Source organism: Ahaetulla prasina, chromosome 7 (assembly GCF_028640845.1).
Source record: "Ahaetulla prasina isolate Xishuangbanna chromosome 7, ASM2864084v1, whole genome shotgun sequence".
Lineage (NCBI taxonomy): Eukaryota > Metazoa > Chordata > Lepidosauria > Squamata > Colubridae > Ahaetulla > Ahaetulla prasina.
In genome coordinates, this window is record NC_080545.1 from 47,113,594 (window position 1) to 47,140,929 (window position 27,336).

Consider the following 27,336-nt stretch of genomic DNA (forward strand, 5'->3'; position numbering starts at 1 on the left):
ATATCAATTCAGGACGTTTATGAAACATGGCAATAGTTCCATGTTATTGAACAATTGTGTGCCAGACAAAAAAATCCGCAAAGAATGACTTTTTGTCATGTATTTCCCCATCTCCCTTTTATGTATGAATGTTTTATTTATATACAAGTAATACTCTATAATGGATATTTTAGTACCCAACAGTAGCATAGTTTTACAAAAAGGCATGGATAGACAATTGCCAAAACAATGCACTGTATGTTATAATTTTTGTTTTTTGTTAAAATGATTAAATCAAGGGCACAGGAAGATAAATGTTGAGTAGCTATTACAAGGAAATAATGCTATTTCTCATTCAAGCTCAGGTGGTTTGTAAATCCAAATATATATTTTTCTGTACATATTCTTTGGAAACAACTTGAAATCTTCCAAAATTTTATTTTCATAGTGAAGTTGCAACTATATGTAATTTTCATCATATCTAAATCAGTTAACATTTTGAGGTGCAAATTGATCTGTTGTGAGGTAAAACCATTTAATAGGAAAGAAAAACTATAAATATTTCACAGTATGTTAACTATGCCTAACTCCTGATTTCTCCCTACACTATTAATTAATTTAGAAGTGGTTTACGAGCGCATTAACCAAATGTGAAAAATATACAGGTGAATAATAGTTGTACATAAGAAAAACAAGATTAATGTAAGGAACAGTTCAATACTGAATTTCTGTTCTAGGTTTTGCACTGCTTTTTCATGATTAGTATTATAGTATGAAGGGAAGACAAAATATTACAACTATGTTCTGACCCAGGCATAAAAATAATCTTAAATATTTTGCTAGGCATAAACCTGAAATACCTCAAGTGTATGCTAGGTATCAATCACATAAGAAATTTAATCACTTTCTTGAGAATATTAAAACTGACTTGGTCATAGTTGACATTCCTACATGTTGAAATAACTTGGGGACATGAATAATGTGTGCCTTTGTTTTCAGTTATTATATCTTAAGGCATAAGATTGGATCCAACATCAGGTCAGTTTTCCATATATTGTTTGATTTTGATCCTTAACAATCTCTAAACTGATGAAAGATATTTTTTCAACAACTTGAACATGTTCAGCTGCAATAAATCAAATCACAAGATTCACCCAAAAATGAGCATGGAGATAAATGGCACTTAGAGGAGGAGCTGCAATTCTGATCAAATGTTCCATAGTCTATTTCAAAGTAATTTGCTGTTATCTTGCTATTTACTTACTCCCTTCAGACAGAAACTGTCATAACAGCTTTTATAAGTTATAAAAAGAAGCAATCTTATTTCAAATTATCTATCCACTATAAGAGTCATATCCTTTTTAACAGATTGTCATAAAGATGCAAGTTTTCTTTTGAGAAACAGCTAGCCTTTGACTCTGCTTTGCCCAGGACAGATTCCATGTGATTTGCAAGAAATCCATTCAGAAAGCTCCTAGTCTTATGCAGTGACCAGCTTTTGTGAAGGCTTTTTCTTAAGAACTACCCAGTGCAAAAATACATTGCATTACAAGTGTAGAATACAAACGTGCTTAGCCATGTAATAGCCATTCTTAGATTTAGATGCAAATGTATCAGTGAAAAAAACTGCCCTAAAAGGAATTTCTGCACCGATGTAATGCAATTTTCATTTTAGTTATTGCATCTAAGGATACTTGTTCTAACTATTGACCCAAGTTCCAGTTGAAATATTCAGAGTGGCATGCCTTATACTGGTAACTTTGTAGGACTTCTACTATTTCAGTGTACATGTCAAGCAGAAAACACAGTTGGGGGTGGGAGGATTCTCATTTAATGGTTTAATTCTGGTTTAAAATACTGAGCTGATTCTGTAGGTAAAAACACATATAATATCAAGACACACAAATTCTAGCCAGTGATCCAAGTGAACCCTGAAAAATAGGAGAGAAAACAAATGGCAACTAACCTGCTTAATTTAATTCATCAGATTCAGAATGGAAGCAGTACTGAGATGCACACTGTATCTTTTAAAAAGCTGTTAGGCAGTGGTTGTACATAGGAAACAGTAGTCCTAACCTCTGTGTATATAACAAAACCAAAAAAGGACATTCAGATTCACATCCCAAATTAATATTTAACTTCAGATGAAACATTTGTGTGGCAATCAAATTTGAGTAGACGGGGCAGATCACGTCACTAACACATGGCCAGAGATTGTTTAACCAGCAACATCAGCTGATCTAATATCTCGATGTCAGAAAGGATTAAGTAGTTTTCTGCAGTCATTTCAAAGAAATTGAGTTGGCAACAAACAAGGTGGCAAGTTCAGCTACAGGGAAGGTGCAAGAAGTCTGCGAGTCTGAAGTTCTTGGTTGCCAAACATCAGATGTGGGTTGAATTTATACCTAAAGGAAAAAAAGGGAAACAAATGTAAGAAAAGGTCTCACACGTTAAAAAAATCTCAGAAATGTGCATTACCAAATCTCTTGAGTTCTGAATTCAAATGTACCGTAGTGTAGTAATTAAAAATACTGGGCTTAGAACCTGGAAGACCACAAATCCTAGTCTTGCCTTAAGGCATAAAGCCAGTGGGGTGACCTTGGACCAGTCACTCTTTCTTAGCCATCCGAAGGAGGCAATGGCAAACTACTGAAAACATTGGCAAGAAAACCGAAACTATTAAGTCAGGCAATCACCAAGAGTCAAGACCTGGTTGGGCACGGAAGGGGGAGTTCCCCTGGTGGAAATGTGCCCACCAGGTTTCCGTGCATTTCATCATACTCTGTACATGAACTCTTGCGCCTGCGAGGTGCCCCTGCCTCGCAGGAGTGCCCGCTTCATTACCTAGGGCCGGCCTCAATGACGGGTCTTGGGACCCACAGAGGTGGCATGTGTCGAGAAAGAGCCTTTGGGGATTTTTAGATAGGGAATTTTTAAGGGGAGGGAGGGTTAGGGCAGGTGCTGGGGGAAACCCGTCCGGGGGGGGACAGTTCCTGCATGTGCTCGCGGCTTTATTCCATAGGTTCAAAGGTTATGGGGGAGGATGGCGTTCCTTTTGGTGAGGGTGGTCCTATTTGCACGGTAAGTGGGAGGGGCAGATATGGTGGAAGTGAGGGATCGTATCGACTTTTGGGGGCGCGTGCTCGATGTTTGAAGGCGATCACGCGCCCCGATCCCTCAGACTTCTCCCGTTCCCTGGATGGTCAAGACCCGCAGAACCTGGGCCTCCGGTTGATGTTGTGCAACGCACAGTCCGTGGTTAACAAGGCCCCCCTAGTTCGTGATCTTATTCAGGGGGGTTCCGCGGACCTTATGGGCGTTACGGAAACCTGGTTGGGCACAGAAGGGGGCGTGCTCTTGGTTGAAATGTGCCCACCGGGTTTCCGAGCATTTCATCAACCGAGGGCCCAAGGTAGGGGTGGGGGGGTGGCGGTTGTTATTAAAGAGAGTCTAGAGCCGAGGGAGACCACTGTACCTCAGATTGCCGGCTGTGAATCCCTCTTTGTGAGGTGGGGTCATAGGTGTCCAGATGGGCTTGCTAGTCACGTACCTGGCTCCTTGTTGCGTGACAGCAGCCCTGCCCGAGCTCCTGGAGTTGCTTGCTGGAGTGGCGGTTGAGACCCCCAGACTCATGGTTATGGGGGACTTTAACTTGCCATCGACTGGCATGTCATCGACAGCAGCTCGGGAGTTCATGGCTTCCATGACGGCTTTGGACCTGACTCAAGTAGTCGATGGTCCCACTCACATTGGGGGTGGCACGCTGGACTTGATTTTTATCTCTGGACAGTGGTTGAAGGATCTGGACTTGAGAGATTTAGTCATTGAACCTTTGTCATGGTCAGATCACTCTCTCCTTCGTCTAGACTTTCTGACCGCCACTCAACACCGCAGGGAGACGGGACCAATACATTGGTTCCGTCCCAGGCGCCTGATGGACCCGGAGAGGTTCTGGACGGATCTTGGGCTGTTTCCTGAGGGTCTGGCCCACGGCACGGCTGAAGAACTAGGAACTGGGAACCCCAGTACCTGGATGAAACTGTCTATCTAGACCCGTTCCAGTCCGGCTTCCGGCCCAGATACAGCACGGAGATGGCTTTGGTCGCGTTGGTTGATGATCTCTGGAGGGCCAAGGATAGGGGTTATTCCTCTGCCTTGGTCCTATTAGACCTCTCAGCGGCTTTTGATACCATCGACCATGGTATCCTGCTGCACCGGTTGGAGGGACTGGGAGTGGGAGGCACTGTTTATCGGTGGTTCTCCTCCTATCTCTCTGACCGGTCGCAGACGGTGTTGACAGGAGGGCAGAGGTCGACCCCGAGACACCTCACTTGTGGGGTGCCACAGGGGTCGATTCTCTCGCCCCTCCTGTTCAACATCTATATGAAGCCGCTGGGTGAGATTATCAGTGGTTTCGGTGTGAGGTATCAACTGTACGCTGATGATACTCAGCTGTACTTTTCCACACCGGGCCACCCCAACGAAGCTGTCGAAATGTTGTCCCGGTGTCTGGAGGCCGTACGGGTCTGGATGGGGAGAAACAGGCTAAAGCTCAATCCCTCCAAGACAGAGTGGCTATGGATGCCGGCACCCTGGTACAGTCAGCTGCAGCCACGGCTGACTGTTGGGGGCGAGTCATTGGCCCCAATGGAAAGGGTGTGCAACTTGGGCTTTCTCCTGGATGGACGGCTGTCTTTTGAAGATCATTTGACGGCCGTCTCCAGGACAGCTTTTTACCAGGTTCGCCTGGTTCGCCAGTTGCGCCCATTCCTAGACCGGGATGCCTTATGCACAGTCACTCATGCTCTCGTGACATCTCGCCTGGATTACTGCAATGCTCTCTACATGGGGCTTCCCTTGAGGAGCACCCGGAGGCTCCAGTTAGTCCAGAATGCGCTGCGCGGGTGATAGAAGGAGCCCCTCGTGGCTCCCATGTGACACCGCTCCTCCGCAGACTGCACTGGCTACCTGTGGCTTTCCGGGTGCGCTTCAAGGTTTTGGTAACCATCTTCAAAGCGCTCCATGGCTTAGGGCTGGGTTACTTACGGGACCATCTGCTGCCACCGACTGTCTCCCACGGACCCGTGCGCTCTCACAGGGAGAGACTCCTTGGGGTGCCGTCCGCCAGGCAGTGCTGACTGGCGACACCCAGGGGAAGGGCCTTCTCTGTGGGGGCTCCCACCCTCTGGAATGAACTTCCCCCGGGACTCCGTCAACTTTCCGACCTTCGAACCTTTCGCCGCGAGCTTAAGACACATCTATTTATTTGCGCAGGACTGGGCTAGGATTTTAGTTTTAATTTAGTTTTTAATGGGGTTTTATTATTTTGTTTTATAAATTTTAAATTCGGCCTTATTTAATAAGTTTTTTAATCAATGTTTTATCTTGTATTTATATTTGTGTATTTGTGTTTTAATAGGCTGTAAACCGCCCTGAGTCCCTTGGGAGATAGGGCGGTATAAAAATGTGATTAACTAAATAAATAAATAAATAAATAAATAAATAAATCAGCCGAGGGCCCAGGGTAGGGGTGGGGTGGCGGTTGTTATTAATGAGAGTTTAGAGCCAAGGGAGACCACTGTACCACAGATAGCCGGATGTGAATCCCTCTTTGTGAAGTGGGGCCTGGGGAGGCAGGTGGGCTTGCTGATCACGTACCTGGCTCCTTGCTACGTGACAGCAGCCGTGCCCGAGCTGCTGGATGTAATCGCTGGGATGGCGGTTGAGACCCCCAGACTTATGGTCATGGGGGATTTCAACCTGCCATCGGTGGGTGAGGAGTCCATAGCAGCTCGGGAGTTCATGGCTTCCATGACGGCCCTGGACCTGACCCAGTTAGTGACAGGTCCCACTCACATCGGGGTAAACACTCTGGACTTGATTTTCGTCTCTGGACAGTGGTTGAATGATCTGGAACTAGGGGATATAGTTATCAAACCCTTGTCATGGTCGGATCATTCTCTCCTTCAACTTGACTTTCAAACCGCCGACCCTCACTGCAGGGAGACGGGACCGGTTCGCTGGTTCTGTCCCAGGCGCCTGATGGACCCAGAGAGGTTCCAGATGGAGCTTGGGCCGCTACCTGAGGACTTGGCCCGCGGCTCGACTGGGGACCTTGTCACTACCTGGGAAGGGGCGGCGGCAGGGGCTCTGGGTCGGATCGTGCCTTTGCAGCCTCTGACACGGCGCTGCTCTCGATTAGCTCCTTGGTATTCCGAGGAGCTGAGAGAGATGAAGTGCCGGAAAAGACGCCTGGAGAGTAATTGGAGGGCCACCCGCTCCGAATCTGACCGGACACTAGTGCGGTCTCAAATTCAGACCTATCTGGTGGCGATGAAGGTGTCAAAATGGGAGTATGATAAAGGTGTCAAAATGGGAGTCTGCAGATAATCGCCCAGCCGCCCTGTTTCGGGTAACCCGCTCCCTTATTCATCAGGGAGCGTTGGAAGACCCCCTGCAGGGATGAGCTGAGGAGTTTGTACAGTATCTGCAAGATAAAATCGCTCAGATTCGGGAAGGGTTGGATGCAGATTGGGTAGGGCCAGGTGAGATGGCGGAGGCTGGTCTTGATCTTTCCATCTGGATTGAGTTCGATTCTGTGACTCTTGAGGACATGGACAGGATACTGGGGGGGCTGAATGCGACCACATGTTTATTGGACCCATGTCCCTCCTGGTTGGTGCTGGCCACCCGGGAGGTTACACGTGGCTGGCTTTGGGGAATTGTTAGTGCTTCTTTGATGGAGGGTGTTTTTTCTTCCGCCTTGAAAGAGGCGGTAGTGAGGCCCCTCCTCAAGAAGCCTTCCCTGGATCCAGCCATTTTATCTAATTATCATCCTGTCTCAAACCTTTGCTTCACGGTGAAGGTTGTTGAGAGTGTGGTCGCACAACAGTTCCCTCAGTACCTGATGAAACTATCTATCTAGACCCGTACCAATCCAGCTTCCAGCCTGGTTACAGTACAGAGACGGCCTTGGTCGCGTTGGTTGATGATCTCTGGAGGGCTCAGGACAGGGGTTGTTCCTCTGTCCTAGTCCTATTAGATCTCTCGGTGGCTTTTGATACCATCGACCATGGTATCCTGCTGCGACGGCTCGGGGGGCTGGGAGTGGGGGGCACCGTTTATCGGTGGTTCTCCTCCTATCTCTCCGACCAGTCGCAGACGGTGTTGGCAGGAGGGCAGAGGTCGATGCCGAGGCGCCTCCTATGTGGGGTGCCACAGGGGTCGGTCCTCTCGCCTCTTCTGTTCAACATCTATATGAAGCCGCTGGGTGAGATCATCCGTGGCTTTGGGGTGCAATGTCATCTGTACGCTGATGACACCCAGCTGTACATATCCACCCCAGGCCACCCCAACGAGGCCGTTGATGTAATGTCCTGGTGTCTGGAAGCCGTACGGGTCTGGATGGGGAGGAACAGATGTCAGCTCAATCTCTCGAAGACCGAGTGGCTGTGGATGCCGGCTTCCCGGTACAGCCAGCTTACTCCATTGCTGACTGTTGGGGGAGAGTCGTTGGCCCCCACAGAGAGGGTATGCAACTTAGGCGTCCTCCTGGATGCACGGCTGTCTCTTGAAGATCATTTGATGGCTGTCGCCAGGGGGGCTTTTTATCAGGTTCGCCTGATCCGCCAGTTGCGTCCCTTTCTGGACTGGGTTGCTCTGTGCACAGTCACCCATGCCCTCGTTACATCTCTCCTGGACTACTGCAATGCTCTCTACATGGGGCTTCCCTTGAAGAGCACCCAGAAGCTCCAACTGGTCCAGAATGCGGCCGCGCGGGTGATAGAGGGAGCACCTCGTGGCTCCCATATAACACCTCTCCTGCGCGGGCTGCACTGGCTCCCGGTGGTCTTTCGGGTGCAATTCAAGGTGTTGGTTACCATCTTTAAAGTACTCCATGGCTTAGGACCGGGCTATTTACGGGACCGCCTACTGCCACAAACAGCCTCCCACCGACCTGTGCGCTCCCACAGGGAGGGCCTCCTTGTGAGTGAAATAATGTCGACTGGCGACCCCCAGGAGTAGGGCCTTCTCTGTGGGGGCTCCTGCCCTGTGGAATAAGCTGCCTCCGGGGCTTCGCCAACTCCCCGACCTTCGGACCTTCCACCGTGAGCTGAAGACTCTTTTATTCCATCGAGCTGGGCTAGCCTGAATAAGTAATTTTAAATGGGTTTTAGTTTTTGTATTATTTAGTTTTTTAATATTTTGGCCACTATATAAATTTTAGTCTGTTTTTAATGTGTATTTATTGTATTTTTAATTGGCTGTGAACCGCCCTGAGTCCTTCGGGAGAAGGGCGGTATACAAATGCGATTAAGAAATAAAAAATAAATAAAGAGAAACTTGGGGGGGAAAACATGTATTATAGAAAAGTACAATATCACCCCCCACTCAAAAAAATCAAATCCCCTAAAATTAACAAAATGCTACACATAGCAGAATGCGGTCCATTAAATGAAGGATTCATTTAATGCAAAAAATAGCCAGATGCCCCATTTACAGGGCTTTTGATCTGTAAATGTTTATAGCTGTGTGCACATGCAGCAAGAGAGGCAAAGTGTGTTTATTTAATCAAATGTATAGAGCCACCCAATTCATATATCTCTGGACAGCTTACCAGCTTGCTCTCCAAATCCCCATTAGGAGAGTAAGAGAAAATAAAAATGCCAAAATCCAAAGCAAATAAGGCTCAATAGTAAAAAGGCATGAAAACCCCTTATCATCCCAAATTCGCTTGGATCAAGAACCAAGTCTTCAAGGCTTGATTAAGGGCAGTATGGCCAGAACAACATGAAGCTTTGTAGAGATGATGGCCTCTCCGCCATCATAGAGGGCGGATGCCACAATAGAGAAGACATGCTTCCTGCAACCATCAGGTGACATTGTATCAAAAACACCCACAACTTGTCAACCCTGTTGGAACGTTCAAGACAGGCAATCTTGAGGCAGTCCCTCAAGTAACCAGGCTATGGGTTTTATAGTTCACAGCCAACACCATGAATCTCATTTGGAAGAACATTGGTAACTAGCATGCTCATGCAGCAGAGGTGTCTATTAAGGCACACCCATAATTGCTTGTACAGACACATTTTGGATCAACTGCAGCTTCTGAGTACTTTTCAAGAAGGGCTTAAATAGGTGTACCTGATAAATCTGGCAAAGACTTCCTGGCCACAAGCTGCTCCGAGTAGAAGCAGAGAATCCAGGAAAACTTCCAAAATGCACAGCAGTTTTATTTACAGAAGTCCACTCACATTCAGAACTAAAGATGTTAAATCCCTCATATCAGAAAAACCAAGAGCCCAGTGAGTCTGCCTTATCAGGGTTGAATTTCAGCCTGTTCCTCCCCCACTTTCATAACCTCCATGCATTTGATCATGAACTTAACAGGAATACTTGGCTGGCCTGTGGTTGATATGTACAACAGAGCATCAGCAGCATATTGATGATACTGAACATAATAACTGAAGGAGCATATTTACCCTGGATCAAAAACTCCTGGTGTGCGACATGTTGCTCCAGCGCAGGACTGTAGCATCATTAGCCGATAATTCATTTTTTCTAAAATTTCTTGATCTATTGTTTTTGCAATATTAGTAATCTGGTGTGGGTCTGCAGTCAGGTTGTAAACTTCAACAAACACCTTCATGAAAGCAAAAGCAATGCTATTAGAAATACGTACTTAATTCATCCGACAAATCATTGTGACTGAAGTTTCTTCCGAGTTCTAGCACCTTAATGAAATTGTTCACTCAATTCAACCAGATTTTTTTTCTTGGATGAATGGAAAGCCTAGCCTTGGATCTGATTAGAAGTTAAAAATCATCTAAATGTTAATTTATTCATTAAAGGTATTCATTCACTCAAAGGTATTGGAGACACAGAAGACCCAAAAAAGTAAGGTTCAAAATGCTTTTCCTGAATAATTTTTAAAGCACGCACAGCCCTAATAAATAAATAAACTTAATACACTTAAGATACCAAAATAATACACATCACTTCTGTCAAAACAATGAATTCATGTAACATTAAAACCATGCTGTGCATACAATAAGGGTGGCTGACACAGCTGTTCTCCTACCCACAGGGTAGCAACTCCAGGCCCTCTGAAAATGCTAAGCAGAGGTTTGAAACTGCATTTCTTCAGGAAAGAGCTGAAATTTAATTTTTCATTGTAATCTTAAATTTATCATTGCCATAAATATGCTGTCTCCATTATTGATAACATCCACAGTAAGATTATAATGGAAGCTGCCTATGTAGATTACACATGCTAATCTCAATCTTCCCTCAGCTATAAAGAAACTAGCTGTTAAATCAGAACAGACGTCTGTCAAAAGTGTTTGCTGCTAATGTTGGTAATCATTACAGGTTTTCAAAATTATGTGGGAAATGTATAGTCTGTTGTCTATGCTATCTAAAATATATGACAACATAATAGAATATTGCAGCAATATAATATATTACTAACATTTAAATCTATGATAAATATTAGAATGATACATGGCTGTAAGTAAATTTTTGTAAGAGGGAATTGGATATAAAGTGTAATAAGAATATAAATATGGAATTATTTGCTAGAAGAGAATTAGACAATTCTCTTTGCTCATAAAATGTCTTTCTGGTATATCTCTAGGTTCAGCTTGTGAAAGCAAATTACTGCATTTTATAAACTTCTTGAGACAAAATGTTGACATTAGTTTTGAAACACAGAGAACAACTTTTTCAATGGATGCTAGTGTTTTAAAGAAATAGAGCTTAAAAACGTCTGGAATATATAGTATCCTTTTAGAAATGGCTACTGCTACTTCACAATATTAAAATAAATACCTATTATAAATCCAAATAAGACTTAGAAATCTTTGTAGCTGCTTTATTATAGTAAGCTCCAAAATACATCTTATGATTACATATGTAAATGAATAAGAGATCTTATAGAAACATCCTGATTTTTTTCTGCATGTGTTTTAGCAGTTTTAAAAGGCTTAATTCAAATCATTGTTAATTATAGAAGTATTATATTTTCATAAGGACTACCATTAACATGGAATTACAAAAACAAAGACAAGATTACCTCACGGTCATCAAATTCACAATATTGCAGATTCCATTTAGTTGATAGCGTCCGTACACATGCGTAAGTATTGTTATATGCATCTTCACAAACACAGTCTGGAAAACAGTGCTATAAAAATAGCTAAGTGTTAGAATAATTTTAAAGTCATTCAAATGGTATAGAGCACTGAAATGTATATACCTTTGGGTCCGCCCCAGAAACCTCCAAAAATGACATCCAAATTAAATTTTACTATTCCCTGTTTTCAGCCAACATTTGACTACTAGGTATTTCCATATACAGCCATCTCCCTCTAAGTTTAGAGTATGAAGGATTCTAAAGGGAATGTTTTCAACATTACATACAGTAACACCAGGTCCAAGGGCAGGACAAGTAGGATCACTGCTGTTATGTCCTTCTCCTTGGTATTCAACCAAAACATCTGATCTCCAGGTCTTGTTTATTTCTCCTCCCTATAACAAAGAAAGGATTAACAAAACTGGGAATTATTGCTTTTTACAGGCTCAGAGACTGTCTAATCTGTAACCAATCTATTTCTAATCAATAAAACAATCTTAGAATAGAAATAAACTCAACAAATGAGGACCCTCTCAATAATTTCATGATGAACAACTGTTGTCTTTTTCCAATATGTAACACCATCAAAAACACAACTAGTGACAAATTGTTCTGTCCCCCTCGCCTCAGTCCGGGAGACACGAGCGATGACTTAATTAGCCGGCAACTATCAGCTCTAGCAGCAAATTAGCGAGCGTCTGCCAAGTGTCTCTGTTATTTGTATATACTGCACGAATCAAGAAGAGGGCCGTGAAAATATTTACAGATCCCTCACATCCAGGACATAAACTGCTTCAACTCCTACCCTCAAAACAACGCTAGAGAGCACTGCACACCAGAACAACTAGACACAAGAACAGTTTTTTCCCGAAGGCCACCACTCTGCTAAACAAATAATTCCCTCAACACTGTCAAACTATTTATTAAATCTGCACTACTATTAATCTTCTCATCGTTCCCATCACCAATCTCTTTCCACTTATGACTGTATGACTGTAACTTTGTTGCTGGCAATCCTTATGATTTATATTGATATATTGACCATCAATTGTGTTGTAAATGTTGTACCTTGATGAATGTATCTTTTCTTTTATGTACACTGAGAGCATCTGCACCAAGACAAATTCCTTGAGTGTCCAATCACACTTGGCCAATAAAAAATTCTATTCTATTCTATTCTATTCTATTCTATTCTATTCTATTCTATTCTATTCTATTCTATTCTATTCTATTCTATCCCTTGATGCCGATGAGTCAGCCAGGAAACCAGGAACAAACAGGACTTCAGCTCTAGTTCTCTCCCTCAAAGCAGTTGATTTGCTCGCCACGAAGTGGTATAGCAGCCCTTGCTGCTTTTATATCCTGTGGGGTGTGGCTCCATGACTCAGCACTTCCTAGGCCTGCCCCACCCCTGCTTCTGTTGTTCCCGCCTCTCCTGCCTACGAAACCTAGGGTCCAGCCAAGCCTGATTGTCATCAGCCAGGTCTGGAGGCGTGGCCTGGCGGGAGAAAGAGTCAGGGGACGGAGGCCTCTTTATCGCCTTCTCCTGGCCTGCCTCTGGCTCCTGGAACTGAGCCAGGGAAGCTGGTGCTCCAGAGGTAAGTCCTGATGGTCCTTCCCCCTCACTTTCCGGCAGGGGGCCCAGCTCGGGGGGCGCAGACACAACACAAATACATTTATTTTCAGATGATCTCACCCTGCTTAACTGTGCACAGGAACATGAGGCATTTTGTTCATCTTGACCAGGTTTCTCAAACTCACAGTGCTCATCTTAGTTTTCCAAGATCTCATAGAAAGCTGTTTTGCATTACCTCAAACCTGCTCAGTTTAAACAGAAACTATCCTTTCTGTATCTGAAGTATACTGCTTCAAGCTGTAAAGCAATTCATTCCTACTAGCACTGACAGAAAAATATGTGTGAAAATAAAGAAATTTATTGTTACACTAGGGAACCCTTAGAGCAATTTCCAAAATAAATACCGGTATCTAATTTGTGCACTTACCAACAATGGTAACAATGACATTCCATCCATCTGGGTTTTATTCAGATCATAGCCTGCAATATCTAATATAGTAGGACCTAAATCAATATTCACTACAAGCATCTAGAAAGCAAGAAAAATATTACAGATTTTCCAACTGAAACAATTAGAGTGTTACAGATTTACAGAATGTCATAAAACTGGAATTAGAAATTGCCAAAACTGCAGAAGTAACAAAACTGAAGCATAACTGCCTGCTTCCATTTGCTATTTACTTATATAATCACCACCTAAAATTCAATCTCAGAAGATACTCTCAGTTTAATTTAAGACCCGATAACTGGTCACCTGGGATTAAATCAGGGGTCGGCTACTGGGGATTCACAGGGGTTTGAGAGAACCTCTAGCTAAGATTCTGTGCAATTCGGAGAACCCCCAAATCCCACTCCTGGCTGGCCCCGCCCACCCCACCCCACCCCTCCCAGGAGTCCCCACACAAACCGTTTTGGATGCAGGTAAGTGCAGGGTGCACATGGAGGCTTGGGGAGGGCGAAAAGTGGGCCTACTGGAAGTTCGGGAAGGCTGGAAACGAGCCTGTTTCCAGTCTCCAGAGGGCCTCCAGAACCTGGGAAGGCTGTTTTTGCCCCCCTGGAGGCTCGACGAAAGCCTCCGGAGCCCAGGGAGGCCAAAAACACCCATCCCCCTGGTGGTGCAGGAGGCCGATTAGGCCATGCCCACCCAGCAAATGGGCAGAGAACCCCTTGCTAAAATTTTTGAAGCCCATCCCTGGACTAAATAGACAAGTTATTTTGTTTCTAAGCATAGAAAACAATGGCTCCCAGTATATTCTCCTGGGATCACTAGCAACTCAGGTTATTGTAGGTGATAAAATATATGTTTTGCGAGATTTGTGGTTTCTGACCATAGTCTCTTAAATTTCAGGTGAGAATGCCAATATTCTCTAAATTTTAGTTATCTCTTGAGAATCTCAATTTAGAAAATGTTGTTGTGGTCCCACAAATATTGCATGATTTCTGGATTATGGGTATGCCTTACCAATTTTTGATAACATAGTGGCGCACACATGAAATGGCTTAAAGTTGTTTTAATTATGGTGTATGTTTCTGTTTGTATTTTATTTGCCTGTTCACCGCCCTAAGTCCTTCGGGAGAAGGGCGGTATACAAATTAAAACATTATTATTATTATTATTCATTATGTGAACATTCCATTTTATAATAAACAGAATAGTTATGTAATAATTCAACTAAAAGGTTAGCCTAACCTTTTCCCATTCTTAATCATAAAACTATGGATTTAGAAAGTAGATTCATTCCAGTGTACACAAAATATATAAGAAGCAAGAGTGAGAGAAAGAAAAAGAGGTAAAGAAACTAGTCCCATATGATATATATCATTATGTGCATTTCTTATCCAAACCCAACCTCAATAAAATGATTCATTTTATTAATGGGAGAGTGGTGTTCAACAATTTTTTTTACAATTTTAGGGGGTTCTTTGCTCATACCATTCATCTCTTATAGCAATAATACATATAAGCCTGGCTTGCAAATAGAAAACTTATCTAGCCACCTATGTGAGTAATAAATGCTTCCAAAGACTAGATAAGAGGCTTTAGAACAACTTTTTAAAAATATCTCGGGTATTAAAATAAATGTAACTTCTGCTTTTTACCAAGCAGATTCAGAAACAAATAGTATTCGATTACTTTACCTACACATGTACATAGTTTTATTACATACCTCTTCTTACACAGCCTATTTCTATCCAAAATATCTTACATTCTTATTAATTATACTCAACATATAATTCATACTCTAAATGTTATACAGTGTTGTTCTCAAGGGAAAATATACCTTGTTTGTCTGGTTGGGTTTTATTCCTGGCCCTCGAACAAGCAATGGAACTTTAATATCAAATTCATATAGCTGCCGTTTGTCAATAGGCAAAGAAAACTGGCCTATAAATATAAAGAGCAGAAATTCTATCACTCACAATTTTCAAGAAATTCTGAAGCAGAATGTTTCTTTCTTCAGAGATTGGTTTGCAAACTACTATTCTACTTTATCTGATCTTCATGAAATATTTTCGATTAACTGCTCATCTGTTGGCTTGAAATGTAGAGTTTCTAAATGAGAATTTCTGAGGAGCATATATGATCATCTAAGTTGAAATAAATGATGTCCAATGAATCTGTATTATTTCTCTTCCCAGAAATCACATTTTTTCTAAAGTTTTCCAAATTCATACCTGGAACTTTTTAATTCTAGGAGTATTTTATAAATATATATATTACCTGTATGAAATCCATTGTCTGATGTGTAAAAAATATATGTATTATCCAGCTCTCTTAGAAACTGCAGCTTCTTTACAAGTTTTTCTATTAGATCATCCACTGACAGAAGTGTTTGCCATCTGCATATAGACAGGATTGTTCAGGTCAAAATACACAAATTTTTAACAGAATCTCACAGAAGACATTTATCTCACAGAAGACATTTATTTCACACATTCTACAAAGATATGATTTATTTAAGTCAAGTAACTATTGTCACCTTTGCTGGGCAAAGATTCCTCTGGATTTTGTTTTGTTTTTTAATTACTTGATTGGCTCAATTGTAAGAGTACTCATGTGAAACTTAGAAGAATGTTTTACTTACTGCTAAAAAGTGACATATTAGCACATGCTGCCACATTTCACTATTTAGTTCTTCCATCAATGGAAGTAAGCAAATCATTATAATTATTTTGTAAAGTCAGGGTGGATGAGCCGTGGTGGCGCAATGGTTAGAATGCAGTACTGCAGGCTACTTCTGCTGACTGCTGATTGCCAGCATTTTGGCAGTTTGATTCTCACTGGCTCAAGGTTGATTCGGCCTTCCATCCTTCCAAGGTTGGTAAAATGAGGACTCAGATTGTTGAGGGAAAGATGCTGACTCTAAACCGCTTAGTGAAGGCTGTAAAGCACTGTGAAGTGGTATATAGCTGGTCCTCAACTTACAACAATTCATTTAGTGACTGTTCAAAGTTGCAACAGCACTGAATAAAGTGACTTATTATTTTTCACATTTATGACCACTGCAGCATCGCCATGGTCACCTGATTTACATTCGGATGCTTGACAACTGACTCACATTTATGATGGTTGCAGTGTCCTGGGGTCATGTGATCCCTTATTGCAACTTACTGACAAGCAAAGTCAATGGGGAAGTCAGATTCACTTAACAACCATGTTACTAATTTAACAACTCCAATGATTCACTTAACAAATGTTGTAAGAAAAGTCATAACATGGGGCAAACTCATTTAACAAATTTCTCATTTAGCAAGATAAATTTTGCACTCAATTGTGGTCATACATCAAGGACTACCAGTATAAGTCTAAGTGCAATTGCTATTATTATGATTGCTTTTCTAAAGTACTATTAGCGTTATACTTTCTAAAGCTAATTTCTGTATCAAAGCAACAAACTGAGGCATGCATTTTCATATACGCTTTTCTTCGATTTTGCAAAAACAAATTCCTATAAAATTTGTTTCCTACCTTTTCCTAAAAGCATCATCTAGAAATTGTATTGATGAATTAGTCATTGGAGTCTTTGCTTGTCTGATAAGCCAATGTTTGTCCTGTAAAAGCATTGTTTAAAAAATGAGAAAAAATGTATTTAATGTTTAATCAACATTATATAACTCTAGTTGAAAATGACGTGCAAAGTTTATAAGTCTACTCAGAAATAAATGGCACAGAATTCAGTGTGGCTTGCTCTCAGTAATTAGATATAGAAGAGGTACCCTTAGCTAGATAGCCTATTTATTTAATGTAATCATTAATTTCAAGCATCTTTTCCCAAATAAAAAACCGGCTGCCACGTTTTGGCATTTAATCAATTTCAATAGTGATTATTGCTTAAATAACCTCATACTTCAAAAGACCAAAGGAAAATTGAGTACCAGAATTTTCCATAAATATACAGTGTCTTTTGCCAGTTGCTGTTGTACCGTTTCTTCTACAAAGAAACCTAAACTCAAACATTACAATTTCTAAATATTATTATTTTTCATTAATAAAATAATATTGTCTGAGTGCAAGGTCTTACTAGGCAGGAAGTAACAAAAACACCAAATATTGCTAAAAGACCTTGAATAGAGGAATAAGAAAAAAGAAAACACTAGCCAATACAGAATTAAGAGATATCATTATGCTTATATCATGAAACATCATACGGCCCTCGTTTTCATCTAGAATCAGAAGGCACCAGTCTAATCTGGAGTTGATATTTTGACAAAACAAAATGCGGGTCTCTGTTTGCTAACTATATACAACCCATTTTATTGCAAAGTCCGCACAGATCAGCATATTTTAAAGAGAAATCTATCCAACAATAAATATAATTTCAGGACAGTTTGCATCATCTTCTTAATAAATACCTTAATCTTATTTCATAATCTTCAAACTAGATATGTAAATTTAAATTCTAATTAAATAATTGCATTTACTCACAATGGAATCATATATACTGAAATAGGACCTTGGGTTTAATTATCTATATTCTCAAATAAACGAAAAACCTCAGCAATAGAGTCAATTTTTAAAAACATTTTAAAAGCATCTACCCTTACAGTTGCCTTAGAAATGAGAAAGCTGAATCATGCTTTGGATACAGATTAACAAACCTGTGTCAGAATGCTAGATAGCAGGATGTAGGCAAAGCTGTTAAAAATAAATTAGACAAAAGAACAAAGTATATAGAGAGTCATATGCATCAGATGGCAAAAAATGAAATGAAGAAGTGACAAAAGCATGTATTCTACTGGGAGAATATCCAGTGTAAACAAAACCTAAGAATTTTTTTAAAAAATTTGCTACTACATATATTTACTCTACATATATTTTGAGGTCATGAAATTAAAGCAGGATTCATGAAGAATATCTAGCAAATACTAAGAGGAGTATCTGTAAAAGATCTAGAATCCATACCTTTCCATGGATATTGAAGTTATTATTTCTTGGAGCACTGACATTCTCAAAACTCTTCTTATACTGTGGAGCAGCTATCCAAGGTGAGTGTGGTGCTGGAGTTGCTATCATCATGAAAAATGGCTCAAAACTGGATTTGTACTCCAGAAAATCCAAGGACATATTAGCCTGAAAGCAGATGCTTATTAATTTATTTACTCATTATCATATTGAATCAGAACCAGGTGTCTCTAAGAGAATACTTCAAATTCACAAACCATTACATTTATTTTAAATGTCTTGTTTAGCATTCAAACTAAGAAATAAAGAAAAAATTGCAAGGCAAAAGGAATAAACTGCTGATCTTCAATATAGCAATTCAAGGATTAAATAGTATAAAGAAGAGAAACAGTCCCTATGGATCTTCGATATAAAACTGCAATCAAGTATGACAGTGATGTGGATAACCTTGGGAAGGTTCAGGAAGGCCTTGATATCAAAATAATATTAATAATAATAATTATAGAAAACTAGGAATTAAAAGAGATGTGTAGCAAATTTGTATCCTATATAATTTCGTAAGTACAATGAGACATGCACTTAAGAGTTAAGAATCTACTCTGAGGATTTCATTCTTCTCATCATACTGTGAACAATTTGAGCAATATGCTATTTCCAGACAGATCTCATGTTAGGACTACATAGCAAAACAATGTTCTGTATCATTTTAACATAGATAACTATATTATGGCTAACATTAGAGGGACTGTAGTACAATCAACTACTGTGAAGTCTGTGCATAACAAATTTGTTAGCATTTTATGCACATTCGATATAGTAGTAGAACAAATAAACAGGCTAAAACTGGTTGAAAAATTCTTACCAGTACATCTGTCAGATAATCCATGCTGTAGTTCGCACCATGCCTACGTGCTTTTCCATTTACTGAAAGTGTGTAGTTATAATATTTGGAGTTTTTTTCCTAGCATAACAAAATAAAAATACAATGTTTATGCCCGGGAAAGAGACAATAATAGAGCAAAACCAATATCCTTTAGAATTTTGGCTTATTGAGCCAGATTCTGATATATGCCTTCCAATTGGCTTCCAATTTGTTTATCATAATTATGTCTGAATTATGAACCTAGGGTTGTTTCTCCTAATCGTCAAAAATCTTACCAACCTAAAATATCTATCCTGGCTTTGAGCAAATCAAACTAAGGCTACTAATTCAGAGATAACACTAAAAGAAGTTGCAGGAAGATGTTTTCTGGTTCAACAATTAAGCACTACCAATCAGGAAGCATCTTGCATTATACTTAATCTGAATAAATCAGAATTCTTATAATCTTGCCTGAATTTGTCACACAAGACTATTGTTGACATAATTTCTTTAGGTTACAAAGAAACAAATTTAAGTCATAGCAGATATAAATCTTAAATACCATATTTTCCCAAAAATATGACCTATCCAAAAAACCCGATTCTCATGCCTGCATCTAATATAAGCCCTACCCCATAAATAAGCCCTAGTTAAGCCCTGCCCACTATCTGGTTGAATGAGGTGGGGTGAGGCACAGGCATAAATATCAAGCTAGGGCAGAGGTGGGGGTTAGAATTGCCCGATGCACCCCGTACCCGCTTGCCTTAGGACTGCCACAGGCAGGCCTTCTATGCCGTGACACCGGTTGTGCCACTGCCTGACTTATTCTGCAGCCACTTGTGGCCGCTTGTGGCCTGATGGCACATGACGCATCGCCCCAGTGCCACAACTCACAGAATGCCCCAAGGCTCATCATGCTGGTGCAGCTGCTCGGGATGCAACAGCACAACCTGCTACATAGCCTCCTGCCGCAAGCGGTAGCACTGGCACAATGAGCCACATGGCGTTCTGTGGCCGCAGAAGTCGGGCAGTGGCACAACTGGTGTTAGGGCATAGGAGGCATGGCTGTCACAGTCCTAACCTAAGTGGGTAAGACAAGTGGGTGCTTATTTTGAGACCAAAAAGAAAATAAGATCGGTCTTAATTTCTGGGAAACCATGGAGTATTCAAAATATACAAATTTATTTATAACATAATTCTGCAATAAACACATAGGTATTATCCCATTCTTAATACACATCTTAATACACATCTTTCTGAGGCACAGATTAAGGGATGCCAGAAAAAATAACATCCTGTTTAAAACTACATATACATATAAAAGACATGAAACTATTGATTTAATGAAAAAACAACAGACAATGAAAGATACGGACGTTTCACTAATAAACTTGAGTACACTGAACTTTGCAAGACCATAAAAAAACATATACAAGAAGAAACATGTCTGTTTAATGTGAAGCTTGTGAAAAAGGCAATTGAAAAAAACCAAAGGGATTAATAGAGCAAAATGCAAATTTATAAATACAAGAAAGATGTGTTTGCATTAAAAATGAACATGGCTGTGTGCAAAAGATAGGATATGTTAGAAATAATTGGAAAATTCTATCTAGAGCTATACAAAGATCAAGATTACTCAAAAGTAACAACATCCACAAAAGAGGAAATGCCAGATATCCTAATGGAGGAAATATTAAGTGCCATAAAATCAATGAAAAATGGCAAAGTTTCAGGAAATTACTATGTTACACTTGAAAAGCTGAAAGCTGGTGGTCAGAGTTTAGATAAGATACTAGCAAAACTATATTCGAGATGCCTCAGAGAAGAAAAAATACATTCTTATACACAAGAAAAGGGCTCAAGATGATTTAAGGAATTATCACCCAATAAGCCTTCTTTCAATCATCTGCAAGGTTTTCACCAAGGCAATAGCAAAACGAATATTGAGAATATTAAATGATGCACAGCAAAGGAGCAGGCAGGGTTCAGAAGTGGCTTCAGCACATTGGATCACGTCCAGGTTGTTCAGCAATTCATTGAAAGGTATGAGTACACTATGCCTCTGTGCATGGCTTTCATCGAGTATGAAAAGGTTTGACTCAGTATTCCAGCAAACAATAATTAATGCATTGCTCAGTCAAATCGACACTGCTTACATAAACTTACAACCAATATATAAAAAAACAATGGCAAAAATTTGCTTTAATGATCTTAAAGTGGAAATCAACATAGAACGAGGTGTATTACAAGGTGATACAATATCACCTATCCTTTTCTCAACCTGCCTTGAAGAAGTATTTCACAAACTAGCTGGGCAAAAGATGGAATAAAAATCAATGGTGCCTATTTAAATCACTTAAGATTTGTAGGTGATGTTGGTCTCTTTTCACAAGACCCAGAAGAGCTACAAAGACACATACAAGAAGCAGGAGAACCATTTGCTTAAAAATAAACCTGAAAAAGAGCAAGGTTATGTTTAATAAATTCACAAAAGAAAGAAAAAAATTATAACTAGAGAAGAACTAGATGTAGTAGACGTAGTAGACCACTACATATACTTTGGCCATCAGATCTCAATGGAAGATGATACAATAAAGGAAATTGAATGGCGTGTTAAATGTGGTTGGCATGCATTCGGTAAGCTAAGTATACTTTTCAAGAACAATCACCCCATATGCCTGAAGAGAAAGTTTTCAATCAGTGTGTGCTATCTGCTCTAACATATGCTGGTGAAACATGGACACTAATCTCACAATTGATACAAAATTTACAAGGCGTGTAAAGAGCCATGGAAAGACACATGCTTAGCATTACAAGACAAGATAGGAAATCCTGCACATGGATTAGAGAACAAACAAAAATATATGATATCATCAAGTAAAAGAATTGAAATAGAAATGGGCTGTTCACATAGCAAGAACAACTGATAGAAGCTGGACCAAGGCAGTCACTAGAATGGATCCTACTTGATAAAGTGTCCACAAAAGAGAACTAAAACAAGATGGATCAACTACATCAGCAAGTATTACAGGCCCAATTTGCAAAAGAAAATTCAGAACGGTATTGATTGGAAACATGCAGAAGAGGCCTTCATCATGCAGTGGATAGACAATGGCTATGATGATGGTGATGATGATGATGATGTAAAAAAGACAAGCATACGTCCTTCTTTAATACTTACCAAGGCATACCAAAAACTCCATCCAGGAGGAACATGGCCAAGTCCTCCTGCATCCTCTGCTCCATACTAAAAAATGAAAAATCTATTATTAAAGGAGGTTATTTTCTCAGCAAAAATCTTAAAGAGTATCCACAACAGCCCCTAGAAGAGGTTTGAAGAGTGTACCATATATCTAAGAAATATAAAACTTTAAGCTAAAGTAAATGGCATGTTTTCTTCATGTAGATTTTTTTCAATTGCAAGACACAATCCATGTTGGAAATATTGAGAGTTTTAATATAATTCCCTAATCCATTATAGGTTTATAGGTTCTATAACCATCAAATGATTAAATCAAGAGTTTCACTATTAAAAGTAGTGCTCATTTATTTGAGGAGAGGTAGCTTCTGATGCTCACCTTCCATTATTTCAATTATAAACAGGCTCCTAACAACAAGCAGCTGATCGTTCTCCACTGAATGCCATAAAACATACCACACAAACTCTCTCAATATTTAGACAACATATAATTGTTCAAATTTTAAAATAAGGCAATTCAACTAACTCCCATTGTATTTAAGTGCTGTATAAATTATTGATATTACATTAATATATACTCTTAATTTTATAGCTTAATTTTCAGGAGCATGATTTTCTCTCTATATATATAATATTTATATTTAGATTAATTCAAAGAGATTCTATTCTCCTTGTGCAATCAGTGATTTTATACATGCAAAAAGCTTTTAAAATGGCTATTTCAAACAAAATATATCATATATAAACATACCTCATTCAAATATTTTCCAGCAAAAAATGTTTGATACCCACACTCAGACTTGAGTAGAGCTGGAAAGGTATATGGCTCCTGAATCTTTTGCCAGGATTTGCTACTGCAATTTCCTTCCAAAGTATTATTTACAACATGATGATTATGTGGATATTTTCCTGTCAAGATGCTGGCTCTGCTAGGACAACACAGTGCACTGGGGACATACTACATGAAAACAATTGATTATAGAAATTAGATAGTACACCAATTTTCTGCATTCCTACATTTCAGTCTATAACTTTTACAAGCAAATTAACAGATTGGTAATTGTAGGCCTTACTGTTGTGGATTTAGTAATTTCCATTGATTTTTTAAAATTATTCTATATACAATATCCAAATATATTTTAAAATATTTGATGACATAATATCCAGATATCCCAAAAGTGGAAAGGGCTGGGCAGAACTTTTGTCTTAAAGTTCCAACAATACTGTGCCCTAGTAGTCAGTTAGCTGGCTTGTAAATACACTTATGGTTTTTTTTTATTTGAAAAAGATATTATAGAGCCATAGAAACTCTAGAAAATATGATAAAGTCACCGTGGTGCAGAATTGCTATCTCTAATATTTTGCTGAAGTAAAATGTTTGAAAAACCTTATTTTCTAGCTAAGCAACACCAGAGAATTATTTATTACTTTTTGCTTGATATTTATTAGTTTGCTTGATATTATAACTTAATTATTTTAATTTTACATTTAAAGAAAGAATAGAATTACAGTTCAGTGACAATTGCAGTTCCATCATTACTGAAATGAACAAGATGTTTATTGCAAAAATATTTTACAACACACGAAATAAGAATCAAATGTGTCACATTTTTAAGGAATATTTTAGCATTTTTGCTGCCAAATTTTAACTGGCTTGTAGAATACCATCTTTCATAAAGGCAATAGAACACAGCACTTCAAATAATACTGCTAAACCAAAACACTGTCTAAATTGCAAACTCTTTCAAAAATATTGAAACATCCTGAAGTGCTCTAGGTAATCTCAGAAGATATATATACTTTGAGGATTGGAATAATGTTCTCCCACTTGACTTAAACAACCTCATTTACAATGCTGTTTGGGTTTGTATTATAATAACACTTGTACTCCAAGTCACCTAAAAATCTCTCTCAGTAGTTTGAGATGATAACAGGAAGGGTACATTCAGTAATGAGGGATAGCATAAGCCAAACAATAAGAAACCCTCCTAAACTGCCTCTCCCGACCCCCTCATTATCATTGTGACTACATTTCTGGGAAGAACAAAAACAACTTCCACCATTCATGCCAAAGGTATTTGAAGGCAATGTATATCTCCAACCAACATAAAAAGGAAAACCAAATTCCTATCAGTCTTTGTTAACATCTTAAGTGCCACCCAGATTATCATACTGTAAAACATGCAGAATGTCCATAATTAAGGAAAAATTACCAAGTAAACTTTAATATTGACAGAAATCAGAGAGTCTAATTAAGACAATGCCCAAACCTAACAAATAGTTCAAAGAATTCTCTGGTGTTGCCTAGCTAGAAAATTAAGATTTTCCCAATATTTTACTTCAGCAAATTATTAGAGACAATTCTGCACCACAGTAATTTCATTATATTTTCTAGAGGTTCTATGGCTCTATAATATCCTTTTCAAATGAAATAAATTGTAACTGTATTTAAAAGCAAGCTGACTACTAGGACATAACAACTGTTAGAACATTTAAAAAGTTTTGGCCAGCTCTTTCCTTGACTTTAATTATTCATGCCTTGAGTCAGCCTTTGACTGTCTTTTCTTATATAATCAGTTTTGCAAAACCCACCACAAACTATGTACTTACTGCATTTGAGAAAGTTAGGCCCATTTCTGCAATAAGGGCATTGGTCTTTTTCAAAGGTGTCTGAAATAAAGGAAATATATAAAGAACTGTACGTTATAAAAAGGAAGATTTTACGACTACAATCTTAAGATTTACTAAGAAGTAAATAACACTACATGCGTTAGAATTTTTCCCAAGTGCACATTTTGGGGATCTGCGTATCCAGCTAATCCAGAACTGTTTGATGTTGCATGCTTTAATCTTCAACAATAAAACTTTATAATTGCACAGCCAATATTGTTTTAGTACAGAAATCTCAAAATTGGAAGCAAAGTATTCCATTACTATAGTATATTAAATTCTTACATAGAAAATCATCCGATTTCTGCTCAGAGATATTCTTTCTTAGGAACAAGCATAGAGATGCAAAGCAGATACTATTAACATGTTACAATAATGGAATTATATATTAAATAGAAAATACCTTTAATTGAAATATTGTTTTCATATGAAACACTCATGCTTCACCCAATCATTTATTAGTAATGAGAATAATATGTAGTAAACAAACTTTTTAGAAAATGTATTTTAAATAAATGTCATTCACGGCCAATTCTGGTGGGTAATTCAATACATATTCTGAATTTTTTGTCTTTCCAGTTTCCACAGAAATATTCAAAGATTGCTTCAGGACTCGGCTAGTATTTTAAATAGCAATGAGCCCCGAACCTGAACTACAAACCAGATATTGTTCACACCCCAAAGAATGTAACAACAAACCTTGAGGCAGAAAATCTCACAAGCATTTCTGCCCACAACCCATAAATTAAACAATTTCCTTCCTTTTAGAGCACTCAATCAGCTGCTGAAAATGGGCTGCTTCATTGTAGAGCAGTCCCTGCTAAAGACTAACAGATGCAACTACGTCCCAAGCCTTTGCACTTTCCTACTGTCTCAACATTTATTTTGATTGCTTCCACTACAGGTGCATGCAGGATTGTGTGCATTTTGTCTACACACCACTATAGCTGCAACTGTTTTTAAAGTATAGTAAGAGGCTCTTTTGAATCCCTTTTTAAATCATGGAATGAAGAAACAATCACACACCAAGTCTAATGGGAGTGTCTGTTGCTTCCATGCTCTACTTCAATCCTCAATATCCCCACCTAAGAATTTAAAAAGTTCCAAGTGGCTTCAGTTCTCTCCCGTTTCCCTTTCCCTTATTCATACACGTTTGCTCTGAACTAGATAGGTTCCATAGTGCCCCCTCCACTGCATGCTGCAGGAATGCAAAGGAGAGAGTAGCACAGATGTATTATCAGGACACTCCATCCCGGGTTCTGTGGGCACCGAGGTCGTTCCAGAGTGCTTTCTCCCCTCCCTCAAAGATGACTGGGCTTTTCTGCGCATCCTCCACTACCGCATCGGAAACTCTCCGAACCACCCGCACTCACTTCTCCTGCTACCGGAGGGTCCATCTCCCCCCATATCCCATCCCATCCCCACGGCGCGTAGAACAAGAGCAAGGCTACCATCCCCCCCAGGTAGACGTCCTGGTCGTCTGTCAGAATCAGCACCACATTGGGCTTCCGCTCCCCGCTGAGACCCGTTGCCCCTGCTTTAGCGCCGATCCAAGCAGTGGAACCGAGGACCAGCAGGAACACCAAAGGCCGAGCCAGAACCGGGCAGGCTCGAGCCATCCTTGCATCCGAGCCAGGCGCGAACGGAAGGGAAAGAGGAGAGCAATTAAAGCACCGGACCGCGCAAGAATAGTCGCGAGACAAGGAGGCGTAGCGCGCTTCCTTATTTCTCCTCTCCTCTTCCCTCTGATAGGCTGACGTACGGAGCCAAATGAGGTTCACGTGACCTGGAGACCTCCGGCAGCTTCCGCGAAGGCCGTAAACGCGCTCCGGGTCCACCCACTCGCTCTGCGTTGCTGCCGCGCACCGGTTGTGATTGGCTCTGATCGCTTCAGCCGTCGGATTTCCTCGAGGGAAGGTCGCCGAAGGGCGGCGTCAGGATTTCATTGGTGTTAAGACGCTGAGTCCCATCATCTGTTTAGGGGCTGGATGTTTGTCTCATCTTTGAATCATATAAATCATAAGCACAATGATGTATTACTGTATAATCCTTTACCAAACCATGGAACAAAATATTGTTTAAAAAAACACAAGAAAACAATATTTACAAACGGTCCTGTCAAATTAGTTACCTCGTAGCTAATTTGTATCCAACAACTTTAATGTTGGGCATTGCAATAGTTCATATCTATCTGTTCACACGGTTACAATTTTCACATTTAGCTATAGATGAATGTATGCTTTTAACATGATAATGGCTGCAGTGGCCCAAAATATACATAAGTTCATTAGTTATTAAAATCTCAGACTATTTTTTTCTATTGCAACAAGCCAATATTGTTGGTTTGTGAATTCTATTTATAAACTGATTTAAGTGCTAGTCATACTGTGCACAAAATGAAATACTATATGTTAAATCTTTCTGCCTCTCAGATTGAAAATAAAACAGAAGAAACTGAAATTTGACCTTGAAACAGTCTTTTAGCACAAAGAAACAGGAGGCGGTTTTCCAG

The 27,336-nt window shown here is 39.8% G+C and overlaps 1 protein-coding gene across 2 annotated transcripts; it reads right to left on the bottom strand.

Moving 5' to 3' along the window:
* Nucleotides 1-224: 224 nt before the first annotated feature.
* GNS (glucosamine (N-acetyl)-6-sulfatase) lies at nucleotides 225-26,582 on the bottom strand. 2 transcript variants are annotated; one of them, XM_058190402.1, is made up of 14 exons: nucleotides 26,276-26,582; nucleotides 24,765-24,824; nucleotides 22,906-23,112; nucleotides 22,137-22,202; nucleotides 18,956-19,054; nucleotides 18,094-18,261; nucleotides 16,660-16,742; nucleotides 15,412-15,530; nucleotides 14,972-15,075; nucleotides 13,117-13,218; nucleotides 11,401-11,508; nucleotides 11,054-11,164; nucleotides 9,462-9,622; nucleotides 225-2,384 (listed from the first exon to the last, which is right to left on the bottom strand). In XM_058190402.1, exons 1-14 carry the CDS (start codon nucleotides 26,441-26,443, stop codon nucleotides 2,309-2,311), a joined length of 1,632 nt encoding a protein of 543 aa, XP_058046385.1. In that variant the 5' UTR covers nucleotides 26,444-26,582; the 3' UTR covers nucleotides 225-2,308. The 2 variants fall into 2 exon arrangements, with proteins under 2 accessions (XP_058046385.1, XP_058046386.1); XM_058190403.1 differs by lacking the exon at nucleotides 26,276-26,582 and adding an exon at nucleotides 25,110-26,253.
* Nucleotides 26,583-27,336: the final 754 nt, after the last annotated feature.

Coding starts and splice junctions, on each gene's coding strand:
- GNS (XM_058190402.1), bottom strand. CDS start 26,443: ATGGCTCGAGCCTGCCCGGTTCTGGCTCGGCCTTTGGTGTTCCTGCTG. Junction 15,531..16,659: donor GATGATGCTTTTAGGAAAAG/GTAGGAAACAAA, acceptor GTCTATATGCAG/ATGGCAAACACTTCTGTCAG. Junction 13,219..14,971: donor AACCCAACCAGACAAACAAG/GTATATTTTCCC, acceptor CTTGCTTTCTAG/ATGCTTGTAGTGAATATTGA.